General features: G+C 40.1%; 1 protein-coding gene across 1 annotated transcript in view; it reads right to left on the minus strand.

Moving 5' to 3' along the window:
* PREP (prolyl endopeptidase) overlaps positions 1 to 27,286 on the minus strand; it is a 125,219-nt gene that overhangs the window by 78,695 nt on the left and 19,238 nt on the right. The window contains exons 3-6 of the mRNA XM_004044464.5: positions 20,705 to 20,838; positions 19,443 to 19,573; positions 16,715 to 16,924; positions 12,274 to 12,395 (exon numbers count right to left, since the gene is read on the minus strand). Coding sequence (XP_004044512.1) covers positions 12,274 to 12,395; positions 16,715 to 16,924; positions 19,443 to 19,573; positions 20,705 to 20,838 — 597 coding nt within the window. The remainder of the gene's footprint in view (positions 1 to 12,273; positions 12,396 to 16,714; positions 16,925 to 19,442; positions 19,574 to 20,704; positions 20,839 to 27,286) is intronic.

Genomic DNA, 27,286 nt, shown 5'->3' on the forward strand with positions numbered 1-27,286 from the left:
TGGCTTCTCTGAGGTCTAAGTGAATACCCTGGGCGTTCACAAAGTCTTTCCCCTCTGACTTGTCAGAATGTGAACGTCTCCCAGGTGTTTTAAACCTTTGGGAGTTGTCAGCTTACAGCCCCCTAGTAGTTCTTAGCTTGAATCATAAAGTCTCAGTCAGCGTACACACTGCTTAACAGTTAGCCGAAAACATGAGGGGATTCCAAGGCAGATACCTGAAACTCTTAGTGGGCAGTTCCCTCCTTTTGTTACTCTGCCCTGCAAATTCCAGTGGCTTCAGTCTCCCTGATTTCCAATCTTTGGATCGTTAGCTCAGTGAGACTACAATACTCTGAGCTCCTCCTCCTTGTGCCAGAGGCCAAAAAATAACTCCAGGCAGAAAGCTGGGGCAACTATAGGATTTACCTCTTTCCTGGATCAGTCTGGGGCAACCTATTGATCAATATCTGAAAACAGCTGCTTTGTCTATTTTGCATAGTTTCCTAGCTGTGTACAGCAGGAGGACTAGTCCAGTACCAGTTATATCATCATGTCCAGATGCAAAAATCTATCATTATGTCTTAAACAAGTCTCTTGCAAATGAACACAATTTGATCACATCTAGTCTTTAAAATCCAATCTAAAAATCTGTATTCCATATCCATTAATTTTTATTGCTGAGGTACTGGCTTCCACATTTTAAATTTTGAACCTTTTATTTATCTTGCTTTCCCCGGCGTCTTTCCTCTTTGTATTATATTTTTCCTTCTTTGATTTGGGAATTACACATTCTATTATCCTTAAGCTTTTAATATACATAGCTAACAAAACTGCTCAGAATTTTGGTTCCATCTTATTTTTAAACCATCCTATACGAAGATTATCCACAACTTCACAATTATAATCTTATTAATATAATTGAAAGCAACATCATTAATACTACTTCATACTTTTGTTCTCTTGTCCTTTAAATAAAGACAGACTCTTTACAGCTTACATCAATCATAAACGATGGCTAATTCAGTTGTAGTGATTCAGTCATCAGAAAGATAAGGCAGTAATATTCACTGCAAGAACCACACCAAACCTTCGATGACAGCTGTCTCAAGCACATCTAATGAGCTTTTCTCAGCATTTCCAGCTGTGCTAAATAGCTGTAGCAGTTTATACTTAATCTAAAGCAGGAAGTCCCAAGGTACATTGCTGTTATAACGCCAATTAAGTCAGTCCTCTTCATTATAATTCTCTTCATCACAACCTGGAATTGCTCCATAGCCACTAAAATTTGCTAAACTGAAAACAACGTTGCATTTTCAAATGCTCAAAGTCGCAAGCCTCAAAATCATTTGTAAGTCACTGTTGCCCCAAAATGTACAGACTAAAAATATACCTTCTTCCACTTAAATTTAAACAACACACACTTAATGACAGCCCCACACTCAGACTATTTCAAGGCAATTTAAAAGATGAATTTTGGAAATCATTGGGAGGGGAAGACATAAATCCTGTTGATGTGAAGGCCATGTGACTGTGAACAGAATAAAGTTACTTTCCTAAAAGCCAGATTTAAAAAAAGAAAAGTAGAAAAGCAGGCAAGCCAAGAGCCCATTAGGCCTTCGTGGAACAGTTTGAATTCCGGTTCAACAATACTGTTTTTTTTTTCTTTAAGTGATAATGATATCCCAGCTAGAATAATTGTGCTCTCCAGAAGCAATTAATCTGATTTGCAAACACTGATTTTTTCTTTTGCAAAAACTGTAATAATATTAGCCTGACCAATTATGAAATAATTCCTAAATTTACAAATTCCTAAATTTGTGCTTTCATGGCTTCCTTCTATTTTAAATCTATATTATTTTAAACAAATTTTCCTTAAGTAAAAATGACTTAACTTCATAAAAATCTACCATTTATGTAAATAAAACATTAACAAAAACAAAATTAAAAGAATTACTATAAATGAAACATTTACATTGCTGATATTAAATCCATTACTTGCATTCCTAACAATAAACATCAAGGTTAAAACTCTTTACCATTTTTATTACTGTCAATTTTTAATATGTAGGTTACTGTGACAGTCTACTTCTGCAAAGTCACCTGTTGAATTATATTTAGAGTACTGGTTAAATATAATCAGAAAATATTAAAAGAGAAGAAAGTAGTAACATCTGTATTGATAAATATATTTGGAAAGAGGAAAAAGTCTAGATGTAGAGAGAGTGTGGTATTCTACAGATGGGCTAAATAACATTTGGTCATTCACTGGTACTAAGCCTTTCATTTTCCATAAGCAGACAAAACCTGGGAGGTTATTAAAAAACAGCCAAAAGCCACACCCCCATGCTTCTTCTCTGGTGGCTGGCAGAAAGACATGTCTCCTGAAGGTGGGAGGAGCACTCACCTCCAGGCTTCAGGGAGTAATTCACTCTTCCCCCCTGCCTTGGCTACTCTTTCTTGGCAAAGTTTCCTCGAATTTAACTTCTCTTTCCACCAGAGTGGAATCAAGGTCGTCAGTGAAAGGGGGAAGTCACTCAGCTTGCTTTGGTTAAGGGTACTTGGTTATGCCATTCGTCATCGTAAAATGGATCTTCTGGGTGGTCCAGCCCAGTTCTCCAAAAGAGCCAACTACCACAGGCTCAAGGGCAAAAGCCTTTTCATAAAAGTGTATTCCTGTGCCCAGGTGGATGAGGTTGGACAAAGCTACTATCACCAGAAGTGGCTGATCTTAATAGGAAAATCTCGGTCAACTTCCTGCCCCCAGCCAACTTCTCACCTCTCATAACAAAGACACAATTTAACACGTGCCATCAACCACTGCAGTCCACTATTCAGGGCAGCCACAGCTGGGGTGTGTATTCCCCCAAGATTTACCAAGGGTCTACCAAGTGCTGGCTGCTGAACCAGGCTCAGGCACACACAGATCAATAGGCTAGAACCTTCAAGAACTCATGCTCAGGTGGGAGAGACAGATACACTAAAGGATACAGACACACACAGAAAAGGCCATGTTGTAGAACATTAATAGCAAGAAGTACAATGTATGATGTGAGTGCCAGAGAGGGGCATCTACAGGATGGTGAGCTGGACGGAAAAATGAATTCTGAGAAGGCTTTTGGGAAGTGATGACTCCTAAATGATGATTAAAGAAGTAGAATTCCCCTAGTTTCTTGAAATTGTCCATGCTTAAAACTCAAAGGCTACCCTGGTTTATGTTATCTGGTACAGAGAGCTATGTTTAACATATATTCAAGTATGTACATTCATTCTCAAGTGTATATCTCACTGACAGACATTAGCATGTGTAGTGGGTGCTGTGCTGGGCTGCCCTCTAGGGCTGAAGCCCTCATCTCCCAGCTGATGGGTGTTGGGAGCAGACAGCTCTCAGATGAGAATCTCTCCAGGTCTCATCCTCAAGTTGAAGATGGCACCTCTCCCAAGGTCATGCATTCTTTTGGGTTCATCCACATATGACAACTGGTTAATGTAGGTTTATAAAGGCCTGGACCCCTCTCCCTCCTGTTAGGACAATGCTGAAGGGCTCACCTAGCTTGAGGGTTCCTGTAGGATTGTCTGACACCTCTGTGATGATTGCATCACAGTTGAAGTTCTCCCTCTGCTGCCTTCATTTGTCACACAGGCAGAGATTTTGAAAGCTCTCCCATCGAACTTCCAGCACACAAATTTCTATCTCAGAGTCTGCTTCCCAGGGAAACTGATCTGTGACAGCACGTAAGGCATCGCTAATATCCTGTAAATATGCAGTGTGTACAACACAGCCCACAGCCACTGTTCTTCCACTCAGTGTCCTCGCCAGGCCTAACAAACAGTTCACTTCTCTCCGCCTCAGGTCTGAATCAACTAGAAACAGAACAAGAGTCAACAGATGGAGAACTGAGATCTCAACTTTAGTGCTGAATAAGTACACACTTAAGAATGTGGCTTAGTGCTGTGAGTCAGCTAATCTGTGAACTCCCAACCTCTCTCATGTCTAGTCATTGAGAAACCAAGATTCAATGAAATTCCTTGGCAGGGAGGTCAGAAAAATGGGGAAAGAAGTGTTCCCCTTCCATCTTGGTGGTTTCTTACCCTGGCATATTTTATGCTAGCCGAGGAAACCTTTTTAAGTCTTGGCTTCTACTTTTGAAGAGGGAACCCGGTAACAGCTATCATTCTAACTTACATTTATCAAAAGGTAGGACATAAGGTATGGGGGTATTGTGTTTTATAGTTTCATTAAAGAAGCCACATTAATCCATTAAAAATTCTGTGTATACTGTGGTACTAGGTTACACTAAGGAAGTCCAAGAAAACTCTCACTGGACATAGTTCAAATTGTTAGAGTATGTATTTTATACTTTATTAGGTTCACATGTACTTGTCTGATAAACGCGTAATTCGGACAACTTAGCATATTCAGGAAAATAACTCCTACAAAAATCACAGAATTTAGAGGGACAAGTAGCAACCGGAGTCTTTTTAAGGGAATCTAGTCCCAAATAAATGTTTTTACAAAATGTCTTCAGTTAATGCCTCACCTAGGTGTGATGTGATTCACTCAGACCAGAGTCTTGATCAAACAATTCCACTTCACAAGGTCATCGGCTCTACCACTGGGTCATTTGAAGGCTTTACACACACACATACATATATACACACATATACATACCATATATGTATGAGTCTTCAGGATAAGTATGAAACAGATACTAACATCTCAATATGGAATTCTCTGGAAAATGGGTATATATTTTAAACAATAAACCTATATTATTAATATTAAACTGAATCTGGCTATTTTCAGTCTCAATACCATATAATGCAAAGAATACCTGAGCTTTCCAAATGACCAAAGTAAACAAGCCTTTCTTCATATTGAGACAATTAACAGAAAAGCATTTCATGTTTTAAACTCTCAATAATTTAACTATGTATGAAGTAATTTGTCCTTAAAAACAACAGAACACAAAACCTAATATTTATATATATACAGGATATGTGGACTTACATCAAACATATTTTCAAAGAAAAACTCAAAAGCTATTTTATGCTACAGCAACTACACTCCAGTCGTGTGGTGGTGTATTAATAAGGAAATTTTCATGGCCATGAAATTTCTTTAGTATAATTTTTTCTCTTAGAACCTAACCTAAAAAAGGCAAAGAAAGTTTTTTCATTATTTGAATCTACACACACCTTCAAACTGAGGAAGGTATTTTCTTTTATATGTTATAATAAAAGAATTAGTTGCACGTAAAAAAAGCATTCTAAAAAGCAGTGACACTTGAAATTGTCCTGGAAATGAACAAAAGGAGTGAAAATGGATTTTAATAGCTTTGAGAGTTAATCATGCTATTCTCAGAGCAGGAGACTTTATCAAATTTATTTTATATAAATCTTTTGAATTCCTTTCATAATAGTTGTGAATCATGGCAACATCCCTTTAATATTATTTTTCTAACACTTAGGAAAACTTTTAAAACTAACCACCTACAATGATGACTTTTCATATATGAAATTCATTTATGGATTTGTAATAAAAATAAGGGGCAATGCCAGTAACAGACATACAGGGGAGCCATAAGCACATGTGAGTATGCATTAATAATTTTAACAAATAAAGTTACCCAGCTTTCCCAGTACAGTGTGGTACTACAGCAATAGAAGAAAAAAAGAAATCAATCCAAATACTGTATGTTGTGTTGCTCGGTATGCCAGAAACTGATAAAACAGAAAATTCTAAGAAAACAAAACACGTACAAAATAAAATAAATAATGTAGGACTTGACATGATATAGGCACTACTGTTTCTAAGTTAGCTGGTTGTCTGGTTGATAAATTTGGTTATTCAACAATCTACTGTTTGGGTTGGGTGTGGTGGCTCAAGCCTGTAATCCTAGCACTTTGGGACGCCGAGGAGGCCGAATCATTTGAGGTGAGGAGTTCAGGACCAGCCTGGCCAACATGGTGAAGCCCCGTCTCTACTAAAAATACAAAAATTAGCTGGGCGTGGTGGCGTATGCCTGTAATCCCAACTACGCGGCAGGCTGAGGGACGAGAATCGCTTGAACCCAGGAGACGGAGGTTGCAGGGAGCCAGGATCACACCACTGCACTCCAGCCTGGGCGACAGAGTGAGACTCCATCTCACAAAGAAAGTATCTATGGTTTGTCTTATTTTCTTCCTTGCTGAGCAAAAAAGTGTTCTGTAAGAAAAGCGATTGATCAACAAATCCAACATGTCTACTAAAAACGGCTCTCTCCTGCAGGATTGTTTTATGTATGAAGAGCGGCACAGCCTTCTTGCTTTACTCACATCCACGTCTCTGCCTTCCCAACCACGCTGCTGAGATTTTCCTGTGTGCTTATCAGCACGGTGAATATTATCACGTAAGGCAGTGCTAACGAAACAGTGGTGGACACAAGGCAAGGGCTAAGTACTTGGGGAATAAATATGGACTGTGCCAACTGGGAAGAGGGCTATTGAGCAATTACTGGTCCAAGTCAAAAACAGCCAACCAGCAAGCGGCAGATGAGGCAGGACCCCCCACCAGGAACACCACTGGACTTTTCTGTGTCTGTTCTGGAAGGTGAGACCCTGCTGGTCTTCATGTGCATGAACTTCCACAGGGGACATGGGAAGAGTAAGGAAATTAACATTCACTGCACGCCTACTATAAGTCAAGCATCAGGCAACACACTTTGTATGTTAATATATGTGTAATACATATGTTTTTAATTACTAGGGTTCACAGGTGAACATATAAAAATGGCTTATGGAGACATGACAGATACTAAGATTCAGGATTACTTTTGAAAAAAAACTTTTCAAGAATTAGGTATAACAGAATTAGGTTCTCAATATAGGATCTAGGGAGAGAATCACAAAGAAGCTGGGCATTTTTTCCTTAATCCTTTCTAAAGGGATGATGCAGTTTCACAATCTTCATTCTAGAGCACCCTCTGCTGGGAACACTGCCACAAACTGTTTGATTTCTTTAGGATTTTTTTTCTCCCCAAATGCTCACAATTCACTTTAAAACAGAGCTTTGTGGGTTTTTGGTTTTTTTTGGTCCAATAGAACCTGACAATTTCTATCCTGCCATGAAACTGTCCTTCAAGTAAAGCCTCACAGTCTATATTAAATAACTGGCACCTCTGCCCATCAAAGCCCAATGGCAGCTGTTTCATGTTACACCCCAGGGGCACAAGGGAGCTCTTGTTCCTGAGCCCAGCATTTTGGACATGTGCAGGAGGGACTGAATATGGGAGGCTTCCCGAGGTCCCTGGCTGAAAGTGAGGAGGGCAATGAACACATCCTGTACTTCCAGAACAGAGTAACCCATGGATATGCCTTCCCCTGGAGCAAGAGGTACCCAGGAAGCTACCAGGAAGACAGCTGGCCTCGAGACATCTTGAAAGGTCCCTGATGAAAAAGGGTGGAGGAAGGAAAGGCAGAGAAGTCTGAATCTCAAGGGAATGCTTCTGGGATCAAAAGCTTTGGGGCAGGCAGGTGGAGCAAAAGGGCAGCCAGAGAGTTTATAACCCACATCAGGGAACAGCAAAGTACAGAGTTTCCTAAAATCGAGGGGATATCTCTAAAAAAAGGATGGCATAAGGAGAGCTGGAACCTGGACATACATCCTCACTGCAAGCAGCCAAGAGAGGCCAACAAACAATGATAGACCAACAAACAATTCCCAATAAGCAAAACTCCAGTTTCTCTTGTCTTACTCCTCCTCCCTGCATGGCTACTGGGAAAACTAACAGGATGAACAGGCAAGGAGAGGGGCTTGGCAAACTTGAGCTGGGTAGAGGGCGAAAGCATGTAAATTGGAGAGAGCGATATTTTGTTCTGGACTGCAATGAACCTTTAATAGCAGTTCCAATAACCAAAAGTGTCCAGAAAGCAAGGAGTTCTGCCAGGTTGAAGGCAGTCGTCCCGGGAAGACACGCTGTCACAGCATGACGGAGGGCAACAGTGGGGAAACTAAAGCTGCTTCCTGATTGGAACTTCCTGAGATCTGCCTGATCAAGGCAAGACAGACCTGTCCATGCAGGAAGGCAGAGGAGGTATCTGTGAAGAAGGAAGATGAGTCACGAGGAGACAGCATCTAGGATATAAAGAGAAGTTCTCAGTGAACTTGGACTGCGGCAGCCGAAGGGGAGGTTGACGACAGCAAGCCAGAGAAATCTGTACACGTCCACAAGCACATCCAGTCTCTGCCCACAGGGTTCCTCCACCCACACCCACAAAGCCCGCATCCTGCCCTGTGTCCTGCTTCTCTCACAGCCAGCAGCTAAGTTCTCTCCCAGGAGGCTAAGAGATGCTGTGATAAATCCTCCGTCCAGTTTCAGAGCTGAAAAAGCCCTGGAAGAAATAAAGGAAATGACCTTGAATAGATTAAGTGACTTGCCCAAGGCCACAGACCGAACTAGAATAAAAATTTCTGTTCCAGTACACTCCTCCCACTCTAACACTGGCTCTCTCATCATAGACACTGTAAAAACTGTTATCTAAATACTAGGTTCTATGACTGGACTAAAAGCAAGTACTTTTATAACAAAAGCAACAATTAAATAAAAGCAACAATTGCAGCACATGCCTTTGGTACATGGTTATAAAGAGGACTACAGCTGGGCACAGTGGCTCACACCTGTAATCCTAGCACTTTGGGAGACCAAGATGGGCGGATCACTTGAGGTCAGGAGTTTGAGACCACCCTGGCCAACATGGTAAAATCCTGTCTCTACTAAAAATACAAAAATTAGCCAGGCATGGTGGTATGAGCCTGTAATCCCAGCTACTCGGGAGGCTGAGGCAAGAGAACTGCTTGAACTTGGGAAGCGGAGGTTGCAGTGAGCCGAAATCATGCCACGGCACTCCGCCCTGGGTGACAGAGTGGGATTCCATTTATTGCTTTTCTCTAAGATGCAAATCACTAAATAAAGGCTGTTAAGAAATTGCTTCATTTCCAGTGAATAGCCTGAGAGCTAATGTGTCCACCAGCCATGGGTGCTTCTGGCCCAGCTAGTTCTACAGTGCACCTGCTTCTTGGACTCCCCTGGCTTTATCACACTTCTTGAAGGGCACAAGAAATTCCCACCTCAAGATTTTTTTCATGATCCAGATTTTTCTGAGTGAAGACTTGGAACTGGACCATCAATTCAGATTGGACCTGAGGCTTCTGAGGCGTCACACCAGCAGAACTCTAGAGTTCATGTTTAAGTGACAAGAGTACTCCTCCATGTAGCAAGATGGTCCTTTTGCTCAGAAGGAGATCACATACAGCTGGGTTGGGAAAGGAGGAAGGAAGGAGCACTTACCTAGCCAGCCAGACCTGTCTGCCCAGCCATGGTAACTGGTGGGATGACACCAGTCACAACAAGACCACCCAAGTTCAAGAACACTGCTTGAGGGAAGTCTATGCCCACTTCTTGTTTACGGAGCCCACGAGTTTTCTTACAGACTTCCTCTGCGTAATTCACTAAATAGGGCCCTGATCCAATAAAGATCAAATATAAAGGACTCACTTTATATTGTTCCTTTAGCTTTTTTTTTTTTTAACAACTTCATTTATTACTTCTGTGCTGTAGAGATGCATCCCTTTATTTATTGCTATTCTTTAAAGTCATTACTCTTAGGCTGGGCATGGTGGCTCACACCTATAATCCCAGCACTTTGGGAGGCTGAGGCCGGCGGATGACCTGAGGTCAGGAGTTTGAGACCAGCCTGGCCAACATGGTGAAACCCTGTCTCCACTAAAAATACAAAAATTATCCCGGCGTGGTGGTCCACGCCTGTGTAATCCCAGCTACTCAGGAGGGTGAGGCAGGAAAATCGCTTGAACCCGGGAGGTGGAGGTTGGAGTGAGCCGAGACTGAGCCACCGCACTCTACCCTGGGTGACAGAGCGAGACTCCATCTCAAAAAAAAATAAATAAATAAAACATAAATAAAGTCATTACTCAATTTTTGTGTGCCCTTTCTTCTTGATCAGGGAAACAGTTTACATAGTGGTTAAGAAGATACAGGCTGTGGCCCTAACAGACCCAGCAGGCAGTTCCAGCATGGACTTGCAAGATAATTACCCTAGTAGGTATTTTATTTTCTTTATGCATTCCTTCCTTCTCAGACTGTAGTAAAGATTATATCAGATGAGTTACGCAGAGTGTACATCTATTGAAAGAATGGTAGAAGGATCATCTGAACTATTTAAATTTGCTTTTCTTTTTATTTGCCTAGCTAGCAGAAGTGACTATACATATGTTTAATGCATGTGATATATTTCCACTCTATTTGTAAACACTAGCTGCTCACAGCAGCATTACTCATAACAATGCTGTGGAAAGCAACCCAAGTGCCCAGGGATGAACGGATAAACTGGCACACACACACATGGAATATTGTTCAGCGTTAAAAAGGAGGGAAACCGACACACGCTACAAGATGGCTGAAGCTTGAAGATGTTACGCTAAATGAAGTAAGCCAGTCACAAAAAGACAAATACTGTAAGATGACATGTGTATGAAGTACCCAGAGCAGTCAAATACAAAGGGACAGAAAGTAGAATGGTGGCTGCCAATTGATGGCAGTGGTGGGTGGAGAGGGGTGGGGGAAATGAAGAGTTATTGTTCACAGGGTGGAGTTTCCACTTTGCAAGATGAAAAAGTTCTGAGGATTGATGATAACGGTTGTACAACAATGTCAATGAACTTAATGCCACTGAACTTGTAAGTTCACTTAAAGTACACTTCACTTAAATACAATATGTAAGTTGTACACTTAAAAATGGTTATAATGGTCAATTTTATGAGATTATATATCATATAATATTTTGGTAGCATATTTATCTTAATTCTATTTCACTCAGATGAAGGTAAAAAATGTATATTATTTCATATCTATGGTACGCAGAAGCCTTATGTATGAGGAGAAGATGTAGCAGATAGAAAACTTGGCAGAAACAATCTCCAAATAGATCTCAGAAAAGCCATTAAAAACAAATACGTGAGAAAAACAACAATAGCAACTGCACAAGAAAAGCTGGTAGAGTGGGAAGTTAGATGGGAAAGAACAGGCATGAAAAACGGACAAATTTTAGGGTAACAAAATGTCCTATAAATTTATTTTTAACACATTCTACTAAAATCTGGCAAACTTTTTCTATGAAGGTCTAGATAGTCCCTATTTTCAGCTTTGTGAGCCATACAGACTTCTGTGGCAATTACTCAACTCTGCAGTTATAATTTGAAAGCAGGTGAAAATGGGTGTGGTTGTGCCGCAAAAAAACTCCATTTACAAAAACAGGCAGCAGGCCAGATCGAGCCCAGTGGCAGCAGTTTTTTTACTAACCCCTGGTCTAGAAAACCCAAATAAATAAAAGGACAATTTGGAATACAGAAGATCAATTCCCATGGAATAAAATACCATAGATTCCTGTTTTGTCCCCCAACGAAGTAGACGGAGGAACGTAAGTTAAAATTGAAAATGTCCCTTTCCTAACAAACTGCTAATTGTTTTTCAACTGAAGAGGTGTCTCAATGAGCTAAAAAGTTTGTAGTACGTTCCTCATTCCCACTAAAAATGGAATAGCATCTCACCCATATTAAAACATATTCGGAATGCTTCTCTAACAAGAAGTATTTCTTAGTACACAGGAATGAACTAACCAGAGTCAAAATTTTACTCCAAGTACCCCTAAGTTTCTTCACAGCTGATTCTCAAAATACAGACTAAATTCTAGGCCAGTAACTTAAAAACCTATCACTTCAAGAGGTTGGTCCCTGTCAAGACCCCCAAGGAATATATGAATATTGATGAGAAAATGTCTAAAAGACACTCATTTTAATGTAAAAACAAGTGAACAATATGCATGAAAAGAGCACAGTTGTATAAAAAAGGGAAAGACACACTCTCTTTCCCCCATATTCTCACTTGTATGTACAAAGAAAATTTGTGGAAGGCTACCACACTCACCTCTGAGGCAGGATTCTGAGTTTTGAAAGGTTCATGTTTTACCTTACTAGGTACTTTTATAGTTTTTACTAGAAGTAAAATTACTTTTTTACCCTCAAAGTATTACTTTTAATATTAAGAGTAATAGGTTGAGATTGCAGTTAAAGGTTTATCACCTCCATTATTAAGAGTCAATCTGCATACCAATATTTTTAACAAAAGAATATTCACTCATGGGACTTCTGCCATCCATAAAGGTCACCACATAATAAGAATATTTATACACACATCCATGAAACACAGTCTTTGGGGGTAAAATTTCACAGCTGTACAATACCTCAGCTCCACCCATCCATTTAGGTTCATCAGGAAACTCAGCACACAAAATATCTTCTGACTGATCGGTTCCCAAGACATGGTAGTAGAGCTTTTGATGGAGATTGGTGGATGTCTCTGTGCCTGAAGGAGTTAAAAATGTACACTGAAATGCACTTGATAATTTTAAGAAAATCAATTCCACCCATATTGCAGAATGCTAGATACATTTAACAAGTAGCTGGCTGCAGGATACAAGGTTAACATACAGAAATCAATTACTTTCCTATATACCAGCAACGAACAAGTAGATTTTGAAATTAGAAGCAATACATTAGCACCTCCAAAAATGAAATATTTAGGTATAAATCTAACAAAATATGTGTAAGATCTATCTAAGGAAAACTGCAAAATTAAGAAGCAGAAGAACTAAATAAATGAAGAGCTAGTCCATGTTCATGGATAGGAAGACTCAATATTGTCAAGATACCAGTTCTTCCCATTTTTGTCTACAGATTTAATGAAATCCCAAACAAAATCCCAGAAACATATTTTGTGGATTGACAAACTGATTCTAAAGTTCACATGCAAAGGCAAAATATACTGACTAGCCAACACAATACAGAAGGAGAACAAAGTTGGAGGACTGGCACCTAATCTCAAGATTTATTATAAAGCTACAGTGATCAAGATAATGTGGTATTAGCAAAACAACGGACAAATAGATCAATGGAACAGGAGAGAGAGCCTAGTAGCCTTTTTAAAAAAAGGTGTTGGGACAACCAGACATCCACAGGCAAAAATATGAATCCAGACAAGATCTTACACCCTTTACAGAAATTAACTCAAAATGGATCACAGACCTGAATGTAAAACATAAAACTATAAAATTCCTAAATATACAAAGAACTCAGCAATAAGAAAAACAAACAAACAAAAAAAACGATTAAAAACTAGGCCAAAGGCCTTGACAAACATCTGACCAAAGATACACAGATGACAAATAATCATATGGAAAGATGCTCCACATTATATATCATTAGGGAAATCCAAATTAAAACAATCAGATATGGCCGGGCGTGGTGGCTCACACCTGTAATCCCAGCACTTTGGGAGGCCGAGGCAGGTGGATCACCTGAGGTCAGGAGTTCGAGACCAGCCTGACCAACATGGTGAAATCCCGTCTCTACTAAAAATACAAAAATTAGCCGGGTGGGGTGGCATGCACTTGTAGTCCCAGCTACTTGGGAGTCTGAGCTACAAGAATTGCTTGAACCTGGGAGACAGAAGATGCCGTGAGCTGAGATTACGCCACTGCACTCCAGCCTAGGTATTTATAAAAATACAAAAAAAAATTAGCTGGGCGTGGCGCTAACTAGTCCCAGACAGAGTGAGACTCCATCTCAAAAAAAAAAAAAAAAAAAAAATTCAGATATAACTATACACCTGTAAGAATGGCGAGAATTCAGAACCCTGATAGCATCAAATGCTGTCCACGTTGTGGAACAAGAGGAACTCTCATTCATTGCTAGCAGGAATGCAAAATGGTGTAGCCACTCTGGAAGAGTTTTGGAGGATTCTTATAAAACTGAACAGACTCTTAACCACATGATCCCACAGTCATGCTCCTTTACCCAAAGGAGTTGAAAACTTGTGTCCAAACAAAGACCTGCACACAGATTTTTTACAGAAGTTTTATTCATAAGTGCTAAAACTTGGAAGCAACCGAGCATTCTTTCAGTAGGTGAATGGATACACTGTGGCACATTCAAACAATGACTATTTAACACTAAAAAGAAATGAGCCATCAAGCTGGGAAAAGGCATGTAGGGAACTTAAATGTATTATCAGTAAGCAAAAAAAGCCAATCTGAAAAGGCTACATACTGTCTAATTCCAACTACAGGATGTTCTGGAAAAGACAAAACTATAAAGACAGTAAAAAGATCAGTGACTGCCAAAGATGGGGTCAGAAAAGAATGAATTGTTAGAACACAAAGGATTTTTAGGGCCAGGGAAACTACTCTGTATGATACTACAACACTGGATACATGTCACTATACATTTGTTCAGACCTACAGAATGTACAACACCAAAATCAAACCCTAAAGTAAACTATGAACTTGGGTAATAATGATGTGTCAATGTAGATTTACCAATGAAAAACAAATGTACCACTCTGGTGGGGGATGTTCATAATAAGAGAGGTAAAATGAATATGTGGGGGCAGGAGGCACATGAGAAGTCTCTGTATTTTCTTCTCAATTTTGCTGTTAACTTAAAACTGTTCTAAAAACTAAACTTTACTTTTTAAAAAGTTAAGTATCGGCCAGGCGTGGTGGCTCACGCCTATAATCCCAGCACTTTGGGAGGCCGAGGTGGGAGGATCACAAGGTCAGGAGTTCAAGACCAGCATAGCCAATATGGTGAAACCCCATCTCTACTAAAAATACAAAAAAAATTTAGCTGGGCATGGCGCTAACTAGTCCCAGTTACTTGGGAGGCTGAGGCAGGAGAATCACTTGAACCCGGGAGGTAGAGGTTGCAGTGAGCTGAGATCACGCCACTGCACTCCAGCCTGGGTGACAGAGTGAGACTCCATCTCAAAAAAAAAAAAAAAAAAGGTTAAGCATCGGTTGAATATCAAACTGAAAGTAATTAACTCATATTTGCTGATTTTGGAGGCTTCTTTGAGGCTGAACTTCTTTTTTTCATTATGATGACGTACCAAGCTTTCAGGGCAAGGGAGGGAAAAACGTAAGATAATACCAGAATGCAAAAAAAGCTTCATGGCACTTAAGTGATTGTCATTGAGCTTTCAGGGACACTGGTAAGAAGCACATGGTAGGAATTGCTTAGCTTCATTTGTAAGGCTCCCATCACAGTCTGAGAGGCTACTGAGATGTTGGCTTTCTTATATCTATCACAATTACTAATTATTATTATTTTGTGCCACTGAAAGCTGATGGTAAATAATAACTTTTGTTTTTTACAAGTTAATGTAATAACATTCTCTAACATGAATTGGCCAGTTATACTTTTTTTGTTTCCCAGAAGGTGGAAATAACTAACATTTTCTAACTCTGGGGCACTCTTAACACAAGCAGCTAATTTCGTTTCCAGAGCGCAGACATCTTTCTTTAGCCAACATCCTTGAATAAAAAACCTACTTTTAGCTCATCTTGTAATTCATTGGTGGATTTATAAAAAAGGTCTTGATGTAGCCTAATCAAAAGGCAGAAAAAGCTAAACATAGTCAAGAGAGGAAAAACACTGTAGCCTTATTCTCAATTCAATTGTGGGGGAAAAAAAAACAGAAAAGAAAGCAAGGATATTTAAAGATGACAAAGATACAGCAAGTCATGATAAGGGGACAACAGGTACAGCAGAAAGCACTGGAGTAGCTGTGCTTCTTGCCAGATCCCAGCCCTCCAGCAAATTACTGAGCCTCTGTGCCCAAGCTCCTAATATCTAACACAGGGATTGTAAAACTTACCTGTAAAGACCAACCAACATAACAAGAAAATGCTACATACCACGTTGAAATGTGGGGTAGCAAAAGGAAGAAAATGACACATTGTACCAGTAAGGTGCAAGGTACACAGCCTTTCCTGCCTGGGAAAATTTAGAAGTGAAGGAGCAAAGAGGGAGGAACCCCTTGAACACAACAGGATCTTTGTGCAATTAAAGAGAAGAACAATAAAGGTGTGTCCAGAAAGTAACAAGGAGAAAAGTATCAAGATAAATGGCAACCAACAGGTGACCTATAACTTCTGATCAGAGGAGAATATGCGATTACTGCAGTAGTAAAGTTTTATAATCACTCAACATAATCAAATAGTTTGGTTCGGTTTAAAAATTCATCTTCTCCATAATCTCCTTAGGAGATATAACACATCTATAAGAGACTGATTGATTGTAATAATGATCTCATTTTTCCGCAGTTCCCTGTATCTATTTCTCCACCCGTTGAAAAGGGGCTGGCCCTCTGGCTTGCTTTAGCCAACAGAATGCAGCAAAGCTGACGTGCCAGGAGCAAGCCTAGGCATTAAGAAGGCTGTGTCATTCAGCTCCCCGTCTTGCAATTCTACTGAGTTGCCATGTGAGCAAGCCCAGGCTAGTCTGCTAGTCATCCCAGCTGAGGCCCCAGAAATGTAAAAGAGCCAAGCCAAGATGAACCAACTAACCTGCAGCTGACCACAGATACATGTTAGAACTCAGCCAAGGCCAGAAGAACTACCTGGCCAACCCACAGGCTCATAGCAAAAACAAATGTTTATTATTCTAAGCTACTACATTTTGGTGGGGGTCTATTACACAGCAAAGCCAACTGATACAACATCCTTTGAGGAAACATGGTTCTGGACCACACAACCTCTATGTAGGGTTCAGCATCTCTTTTCAGTCACTTGAAGTCACACTTCATTTTGTGAAAAATGTGCTTCATCTGAAGTCTTCACTCACCATCACTTTTTCCATCCTGTTGAGGGTATGAGTTGTAGAACATTCCCTTCCCATCATGGGTCCAGGCCATACAGCTGAACTTGACTCTTTCAAGCACATCTGGAAGCTCTTTGGCACCATCAACTTTCATGAACTTGATTGTCACCCAGTCTGAGCCACTGGCACTCAGACCATAGGCAAAATATTCACCATCTTCGCTGAACGCGTAACCTATGGGACACAGGAGAAATCATCCAGTGACAAACACGGAACACAGCTCCACGGTCCTCTATGCCATCTAACAAAGCTCTCTTTCATAACACGGAGGTAGAATGTGGCAACAAAAGGAATAGGAATCTGGTAGTGAGGAATCCTGGGGGCTCAGCCCAAGTTTTACAGGAATTACCCTTATAACCTTAGACAAGCTTCCTAACCTCTCCAGATCTTAATTTGTCTATAAAATGAAATATTAGATTATATGCCTACTAAAATGCTTTCATTTTGAAATTTTTATAATGCAATAGGCAGTTCAGTTAAAAGCAGAGCTCATCTGGGACTTCTGTCATATTTTATTTATACTCTAAAGGGAATAAGGAGAAAAAGGAAACTGCTTTTAGAGTAATGACTGAATTATGACACATACCATATAATAGAACTAAATTATAGTCATTAGGTAATTTGGGGGATTGATTCCAAATTATCTAAAATCCCTTGTTACAGCCTCATTTTTGGAGCATTACCTGTGCACAAGGATTAATGTGCACACTGTCTGACCATTATAGGCCTAGGTAAATAAAGCCTGAGGGTTTGCAGTGAAGGCGCCTGGAGTGCACATTCCACAAGAAATTGTGAAAGGAAAAGCAACATGTCTATAGACTGTCGTGCCATGTACAGTCCTTTAGGGCCCTGGCGGAATGTTCTAATCACTATGGAATGTTTCCTGGCAAATACTTGTGTTTCATATTAGCTTTTTTAATTATGAAGTATGTAAAGCATTCAATACAACACCTCCTATTGGAGACTCTGACACCAGAGATTTCCTCTTAGGCTGTTTGCTAAACGTTATTGGGGAATGAAAATTTTAAGAAGCTCAACTATTATTAGAGGTTTCCTATTCTTTTACGTGGAATTTCATTTTTTAAAATTTCACAGAACCTACTCATTAACCATTGTAGGTCCTATAAAGTATCTAGGCTCATACGTATGTAAATGCAGAAAAGAGTCTAGAAGGTGATAGGAAAAAGAAACATATTCACCTTTTATTCTACATAGCACTGGAGTGTTTGAATTGTTTATATATATATATATATATATCTCAGAAAATTTTCAGAAAAATTTAAATAAAACATTTTGATTTGAAAAGTATGTTTAAAAATCATATACTACAAAAATAATCTGAATGTTTACTCCTTTTGTGATAACTTCCCTATAATACCACTCTTAGAAAACTCAATGACTGTTTGAGGCAGGTCTCATGCATTATTTAGCTTCTCGCCCATCAAGGCTTTGTCCATAGCAAACATTCCATAAAGAAGTCACTAGAAGAATGCATTATTGGGGTGGGAGTTAAGACCCTGTCCCTCTGGATGGGTTGCAAGATAGATCCTTGTGGAAACTAAATGAATTCCTATATGGGATATGTTACTTCAACAGAACCAGTGTGTTAAATTCACTGAAAACTACAAGCTCAGATTCATGGAAGAATCTGAGCTGGCTGATGTCTTATTTTCGATACTGGTTCGATAAAGGATCATTGTTTATATACACAACCTATTCAGAGGGAGGGGAAGGTGGACCACTGAATGACTGGATCATGGTTAGAAGTGTTTGTATAAAAAAGGGTCTTTGCACAGGTCTGATGGAACGGGGCTCTATAACTCCCATCTTATTGATTACAGAGGACTTCAATGTCTCAATTTCTCAATTCTAGAGGGCCATAACTAATCATATGGTTGTTTCTATAAAACCAGAAGGTACTACAGGAGAAATGCTGAGCCAACGTCATCTAGAACATCATTATCATTGTAGAGTTTACAATTATTAAAATACAGAACTGGAGAATAACTTAGTTCCTTACCCTAGAACTCTGCTTACTGCAGAAACCTTGGATAATCTTCTCTATGGCCTACGGAGGAGGTTATCTTAGGGGCAGAGTTAAGTAGGAGATGTACAGCAACTGTGGACAAACTTAGTCTTTAAACCTCCATCTTCAGGGAGCAGGATACCCAGCTGTTCAATTTCTACAAGATTTGTGTGTTTTTACTTGTAATTCTAACATGTTGACAATTAACTAGATTTTTAAAACTCTAATCGCCTCCTTCCCAAGAGGGAAACTGATCTGATAAACATTCTTTCCTGTTTAATATTTATAGTTGGAATAATCTTTGTACAGCTTAAACTTCTTATAGAAGACGACTTATTTTTTTCTAATCACAGGTAGGTCTCAGGGATGTTGGAGGAAATGACGATGATATGTCAAGATTCCAGAAGCCCTAGAAGCTAATTTGGGTCCAGTGTTAATTATTTTCCAGTTCTGCTTCATGCCATCAGAGTGGAAAAGAGGAATGTGACTATTCATGTATTCTAAATATACTGTGCAAAAATTAGCTTTCCTGATATTGTATGTGCATCTGTTCCACAATATGGTCCACACCCTGCCTGGCATTTCAGAGGTAAAGCAACTGCACTAACTTCAGAGCTCCAAGTGAGGGTCTTGGGAGTTCCACGGGCCTCTCTGTGTAGCACTTACCTCGGAGTGCCACTGTGCCATCGTCAGACAGTATGTTGGGGTCCAGGAACACTCTGGCCTCACCCTCTAAGGAATCCTGTACATATAATACTCGCTGGTTCTGCAAACCTGTATTGTAAAAATAAAAATACCTGGGGAACAGAGATGGTCTTTATTCAGCTGTGGAGTTTTCTATTTGTGGAGTAAAACCAAACACACACAAGCAAAAACCAAAACAAAACCAAAGACCTAAAAAGGTACCACTGTAATCTGGCCATCACAGGGACGTGGGGACATGGGTGAAAGGTCCCATCATTTCTCTCTACCTAGAGCTTGTTAACAGAATTGCTTTCCATATTCAAATCCTGTATTGTAATCCTGCACATTAGCCGAGTAGAGGCAAATAAAGACCATTTTATGTGTTAAAATAAAAATTGATATTCAAATAAAGCAGTAACTTTTTCTTTTAAATGAAGAAGAAAGCAGACTTTTCTAAAATAAAATTCTGGTTCTTTTCCCTAGCAAGGCTGCTAGGGTGGAAGGTCAGTACACTTTCTCTGTAAAGGGCAAGACTGCAAATATTTCAAGCTCTGTGAGCCATACAGTCTGTCACTATAATACTCAGGCCTGTAGCTGCAGCACAAAAGCAGCTATGGACAATACGTAAACCGATAAGCATGGCTGTGTCCCAATCAGACCTTATTTATAAAAATAGGTAGGCAGCCAGGGTTTGGTAGGCAGACTGTACGTTGCCGATCTCTGTAAGAATGGCAGAGGGCTGAAGAAAGTCTAAAGTAAATGTGTGATAGTGGCTCCAAAGAGATTTAATAAAAGATCAAGAAAACATCTGTAAGTGGGTGTTAACGGGACAGGAACAAGAGAAGTGAATTCACCCATTTCACCATTCTTTGACATAAGAAAAACACAGAATTAAATGTTTCCAAGTAGTATACATCAAAGATAATTAACTTCGGAGGCAAACAAACCTCCACTGCTGTCTATGAATCATCCTATCTCACCAATTACTACCGATAAGACGACAATTTCCTATAATCTAGATTTCTTTATATGACCTACCTCTACTAAATTTCTTAACTATTATTTTAACAATTTGGACAATACCTAATAGATCAAAAATATTACTCTCATATTCAGGCATATAAATTAATTCCTTATAATGAGTTAATCTTATACAAGGACAAGTTATCTGGAATTTGTATTTTACAATTTAAGAAAGCATTTACTTTGAAAATAAAAAGGAAATTCAGTAAAAGCAGTCTCACCGTTTTCCTTTCTTGAAGTGGCAACTATACTTGGGATAATCATATAGTTCAGTCATTCTCTCTTTGTATAAACCTCTGATGGGACACTGCTCAAGAAATGGCACAGTAATCTTATTCTGGGCCTCCACAAAGGCCTGTGGAGAAATTAAAATGGACAAAGCAACTTAAATATAAAATTTTCCATGTGAAATATTATCCACTAATATGTATCAGAAAAAGCACACTTTGTCTCTTGGCCAGTGCCTCTTCTCTCTCATTACCAGCCTCTCTCACCTCCTTACTCTTCTTCATACCTGCCCAGCTCCTGCCAAGTGACTGATTAATATGTAGTAACAACCAATGCTTACATGGTACTAACTCAGCTAATGCTTACAGGGCAAGTATTAACTTATTTAGAACTCACAATAATCCTATGGAGAAGGTCCTTTTATTAGGCCAACTTTACAGATGGGGAAACTGAGGTTTGGAGTGGTTAAAAAGTTGCCCGACATCATACAGCTAGGAAGTGGCAGATGGCAGAGTTGGCTCCCAGATCCACGCTCCTAACAAACCACTATACTGTAGCTCAGATCACACACTGCCAATAATCTGCATTTACACAGTGCCATGGTTCCAGGCTTCTTATTCAGCACCTGGCCATCCCAAGAGACGTCAGAGTCAAAGAGAGAAAGTTAGGGATACCCAGGCACTATTTTATCGATTTTGGCTTTGTAAGACCTACTACCATGTTAATTTCAATCAGAGAACTTTGCTAAAATTTGCAACCAAAGAACACTGAAAAAACATTGGAGGCCAGGTGCCATGACTCATGCCTGTAATCCCAGCACTTTGGAAGGCTGAGGCGGGTGGATCACTTGAGGCCAGAAGATCGAGACCACCCTGGCCAGCATGGCGAAACCCTGTCTCTACTAAAAATACAAACATTTGTCAGGCGTGGTGGTGGGTGCCTGTAATTCCAGCTACTCATGGTGGCTGAGGCACAAAAATCGCTCGAATCCGAGAGGCAGAGGTTGCAGTGAGCCAAGATCGTGCCACTGCACTCCAGCCTGGGTGACACAGGGAGACTGTCTTAAAACACACACAAAAACAAAAAACACCTGAAACAAGTGGCATTGCAGAAGAATATCAGCAACATGGTTTATAAGAAAGGCAAGAGATGGCCGTCAGGAAATACTGGTAGTGAAGGCAGGAAAAGGGGCTTTTACAAAAGATGAGTTGTATCCAAGCACACCCTATTTGTAACTAACCAGTTAAAAAGTTGACAATACCATAAAAACTTGGCTACTAGTAATTCACATCTGGCTATTAGCAAGAAATGAAACAAGAACATTGTATCAGCTTTAAATTCAACAGAAGATTTCATCAGATGTCTATAAATAAGTAAATCATCAGGGAAAAACTTCAGGAAATTAAGACCATAATATACTTTGAATGGCAGGGAAAAATGCATTATTATCAGAGTTCACTTTTGGATATATCATCAAACTCTAAGGGCCCATCCAAGCTCACAATGGTCTTCAAATGTGCAACAATGCTTTGGGTTTCCCTACAAAAACCACCAATCCCGCTCTGGAGAACCATGATTTTGTGGTGAGACAAACTGTTCCAAAGCTCATTGATTACGATGCATTCAAAAACAAGAGACAAGGGATGTAAAGTATGAATACAGTAATTAACATTTTTGCAAGAGGACCAGTTCAAGAAAAATAAAACTGTTACAGGTCACATTTCTGATTTCATTTAAACAGAAAATAAAATTTACTGAGTCCCACAGAAATACAATTCCAACTATCACTAGGGATTGGCAATCTTCGCCCTGGCCCGCTTTCCTGTGGCTCTGGAGATCAGAATGGTTTTTGTATTTTCAAAGAGCTAGAGGGGAAAAACCAACAGAGACTTATGTGGCTTGCAACATTTAAAATATTTACTATGTGGCCCTTTACAGGAAGTTTGCTGACTGCACTTTCCCTCATTAAAAACATCAAGGAGGAAATTGGATTTTGTTTTTTAGTTATAAAATCAATGCCCATCTGAGAAACCACTCAGGGGAGCATTTTGGAGATCACCAAGTGTGTCCAAAAGCACTACTTCATTTTACAGTGGAAGAAAACACCATGCCTGCTTCACAGATATGGAGATGGAGGCAAGTGGTATTAAAGTCCCCTGGTTAAGGTCATGCAGTGAGTTAGCAAAATCACTCAGAGACTGAAAAAGGATGTGGAGATGAAGCAGATCCACCCAGGAAAGAAGGAAGACGCAACCTGGGCCTCCTATGATTTTCTTCTGCATGAACTGGGCTGTGCTGGGTAGGAACATCAGGGAGCTGAAGCATCCACGTGGACTAAACACAAATCTTGTGTGTGTGTTTACACTGATCGTGGCATTGTGGATGGATAAGTGACAAGTCCAAGCTAAAATCCCTGTCGTCACAGAGCTCATGCTACTGGGGACACACCCACAAAAAGCCAGAGGGTTGCAGAATGGTTGGTTCTAAGGACATACACAGGGTAATCAGCAGAGCAATGCTGCTTGATACCCAAAGTGTCAACTACAGATCAGTGTTGGCCTGAACTGTTTGCTACCAGCCCACAATGAGAAGAGTGCAGAAAACAAGAGTGCTGAAAACCTTTATGGCAATTTGACATTACTATGGCATCTTCATTATAGTTTGGAAAAACCTCAATCCACAAATGGTTTGGAAATTTACAAACCAGCCATTCCTTGCAGATCTTGAAAATCACTGGGAAAGAGGGCACCTAATTAAGCAGGGTGGTCACAAAAGCCCTTCTGAGGAGGTTTCAAATTGAGGACTGAGAGGGAGCAACCATACAAGGTGGGGCAGAATGTTCCGGGCAGAGGAAACAGCCGGTGTGGGAGTCCTGGCAGGGGGAATAACTTGGCAGGTGTGAAGAAGAATAAGGAGGTGAGTGAGGCTGGGAATGAGCTGAGGCCAGACGACCAGACATGAGCTACAGCAGGCGGCACCTGGTGGGCAGATATGATGTTTCCATCTCTCATCGAAGTGCAAATAAGCCATGATTGGGTAAGGAGATTTACTTTTTCAAAGATTACCGTGCTTTGGACAGAGAACAGACTATAGGGGAGCAAAAGTGGAGACAGACAGGCCAGTTAGGAGGCTAGGACAGTGGTTCGGGTGAGAGACAAGGCCAAGAGGAATGGCTGGTCTCTAAAAGGGGCAGGAACAACCATTATAATGGGAGTGGAAACAGAGAAAACGGGCACAGCACATGTTAGTTTGCAGTTTTGGCTATTTCCCAGAGGGCCTCACCAGAACATTCTAGTCAGAGCCCTAAGAAGGATTCCACACGAGACCCCAGCATGCTGAGGGTCTTGGCTGGCCCCTGCACTTCCACTGAGGGATTCTCTAAGGAGGGTACCCTGAAGATGTCATTTCCCTGATCCTTCTGATTTGCATGAGGCTGCACTTAGGCCCACGGTGGGTCCAAGGGTCAGAGGCTGCTCAACAGATTGCTCAGTTCATTTTCCTTGGAAAAGCAGAATTGTGTTCTCCAGCTGTTTCTCTATTTTGCTTTGCTTCTTTTACATGTCTCATGGTATAATTACAACTACTGCAACATAATTCATCTCACCCTGAAGCAGACACACTGGCTTTTCACATATAAAATTTTCATAAAACTGCTATGCCAGGCATAAAAATGCTACCAAATAATTCTAGGATTAGTACATCCAATTTTGTCACCTCCTACCCACAAATGTTAGCTAATTACTTTAAATAGACCATTAAAGACTGCACTCTTCCAAGTCAAATATCTAGATGTAAAACCAGAGTGTCCAAATTCCTAAAAGTCTCAAGTTTTTTCATAACACACATCTTTATAACTCGGGCAAATCCTTTTCATGAAGGTGGTAGAAAATTTCTGTAAAGAAGCTTTGTTAAATGTAGGGTTACATAAACGCCAATAATATTTCTGATATTTTAACCAGGGAAATGCCTTCTTGGTCATTTATGTATTTAACAGGTATACCATCTTGGTTGATCTAAATATTAGAAAAAAAATTGGGGAAAAGGGAGAAAAAGAATAAAAATAAAGAAAAAGAAAATGGAAGTGTTACATGGTGATAAGGAAGCAGGGTGAGGAAAACACAAATTCCCTGTTGTTCAAGGAGTTTCAGTACCCGCAGTCTCATTCTAGGATGTATTAAAATAACTGAAATATGAAAGCCCTGATGCATGCAGCTGAGCTTCTAAAGAGAGTCAACAGTTTAGATTTTATATCCATAAATGAATCTGAACACATTTTCCTAGCAAAGAGTAGCTGCTCAAAACTAAGAAATCTTACTTATATCTCATGTGCCTTGACTATTAGAAAGCTTAAAAGCAAAGCAAAGCTTCACTTATGCAAGATCGTTAAGTTCTAGAGATCTGCTGTACAACACTGTACCTATAGTTAGCAATACTATACTGTGCACAGAAAAATCTGTTACAAGGGTAGCTGTCATGTGAAGTGTTCGTACTGCAATTTAAAAAAGAAAAAGAAAAGCTATCTGGCAAGGGGTGGCTTAATTTGGGAGCTGAGAGTCCTTTACTCCTAATGTCTTCAGAAAATTTTTTTCAAAGTGCCCTGATGTCCTCTATTTTAATACACAAAATACTGTAGTCCTGCGAAATAAGCCAGGCACGGAAAGATGAATACCTCATGCTCTCACTTATATGTTTTATTTAAAGGAGTCAAACTCACAGAAGCAGTAAAATGGTGTTTACCAGTGGCGGGGGTTGGGGGAGATGTTGGTAAAAGGACACAGAGTTTCAGTTAGACAGGAGAAATAAGTTCAAGAGATCTATTGTACAACATGGTAACTGCCTGAAAATTGCTAAGAGGGATTTTAAGCGTTCTCACCACACACACACACACACACACACACACACACACACACACAGTATGTGAGGTAATTACACATGTTAAATAGCTTGATTTAGCCATTTCACAATTTCTACATATATCAAAATAATGTGCTACACACCTAAATATATACAATTTTCACTTGTCAATTTAAAAAATTGACTTACGAAATACAGACACAGGCTCACTTACTGATTGCTCCACATCTGAATATATAATTCTAACTTTTCCCTTTCTAAATGGAAGTGTAAATTAAAAATACTGTTCACTTAAAAAAAACTCATCTTTTTACAATTCTTACATAAATGAATAAAAATTATGCCCAGAATTACTCATTAAATAAATATTTATACAAAACACTACAATGTGCACCATGGTGATTAACAAGATGAATGAAAGATAAAGGTATGTGCTAGAGGAGAACAAATAAAGGGGAAGCTACTTCCAGGGCAGGGCAGGGTGGGCCGGGGCAAGTGCCATTGGCAGGCAGGCAAGATGACCAGGAGGGACTTCCAGGTAGAGACTGGCTCAGGCCTGGGTATCAACCTCCCCTCTTCTGAAATACCAATGAAAACTAAGAGTGGTGCTATCTACATCCCACAGGCTTTGAGGAGCATCTGTTACAAATAACAGATATAGGACTTGGTTAAGCAACTATCAGGGGCTTCTGGAGAAAGTGGCAAAAACCACAATCCCAGCCTAAGTGAAAGACATGGGCAGCACACTTGGATCCCCTCTCACTTTAGAAGAATTTGGAATTTGGAAATGACTCTCCAAGTACAGGGACAGCCCCATCAAAAAGCAGCCAAGAGGCGCTCACCCTGAGGCTGTAGGATTTAGGGCCAGGAGGGCAGGACAGTCAAGGTAGGTCATGCCCAAAAGAGAATTAGATGCAGCTGCTTTTCAGGAAACACGTCCAGAAACGGAAACAATAAAAGATTGGAATAATGTACTTTCCAAGGCTAATATCTATGCCAAGGAATCTCTACCATTAAAAAAAAAAAAAAAAAAAAAAAGAGTGCTCGTAATTTTCCAGGACTTACTCAATGTTACAAAAATTAGCAGCCCATCAGACAACAAAGGGGGAATCTTAAGCCCCAGAAAGAAAAGCTTGTTCAGGTCACAGTTTTGACCACAATGCCATTAACCTCACCACATGAAGTGCTTTCTTTTCCTGGCCCAGAAGCACCCCCCTACTCATTCTCAAGGTGGAGAAACATTCTAGTTCAATCAGTGAGAGCCCAAAATCTTTTGGGCTCAACTTTAACATAAAAAACCCAGAGTGGGCCCATCTCTTCTCTCTGGGACCATCTGCTCTTGGGTGAAAAGGGCTCATAGTAAGCTTCCAGCTGCACATAACCAGCAGACTAGGCGGGGCCTTCTAGAAGCCTGTCAGGCCTCTTTCCACCTCTCTGCTTGTCCCCGTGTGGGTAAATCAACTCGTTCCCTCACTGGGACTAGTTACTATCAATTAGGGAGGAAGCAGAAACCATCACTCCGACCTGATATTCAAGCCTTGTTCTCAATACTCGTCATGACCAGGGAAAACTGAAATTTTAACCCCATTAGGCTCCATTCTTTGGTGTATACTTTCCTGACCAAAAACCTGTTGAAGAGGCGATTTGCACCTCAAATCCAAACCTAACTAAATATCTGATCATGAGGACATTAAACACACTCATATCCTCCCTCTCCTGAA

Source organism: Gorilla gorilla, chromosome 5 (assembly GCF_029281585.2).
Source record: "Gorilla gorilla gorilla isolate KB3781 chromosome 5, NHGRI_mGorGor1-v2.1_pri, whole genome shotgun sequence".
NCBI classification, from domain to species: Eukaryota; Metazoa; Chordata; class Mammalia; order Primates; family Hominidae; genus Gorilla; species Gorilla gorilla.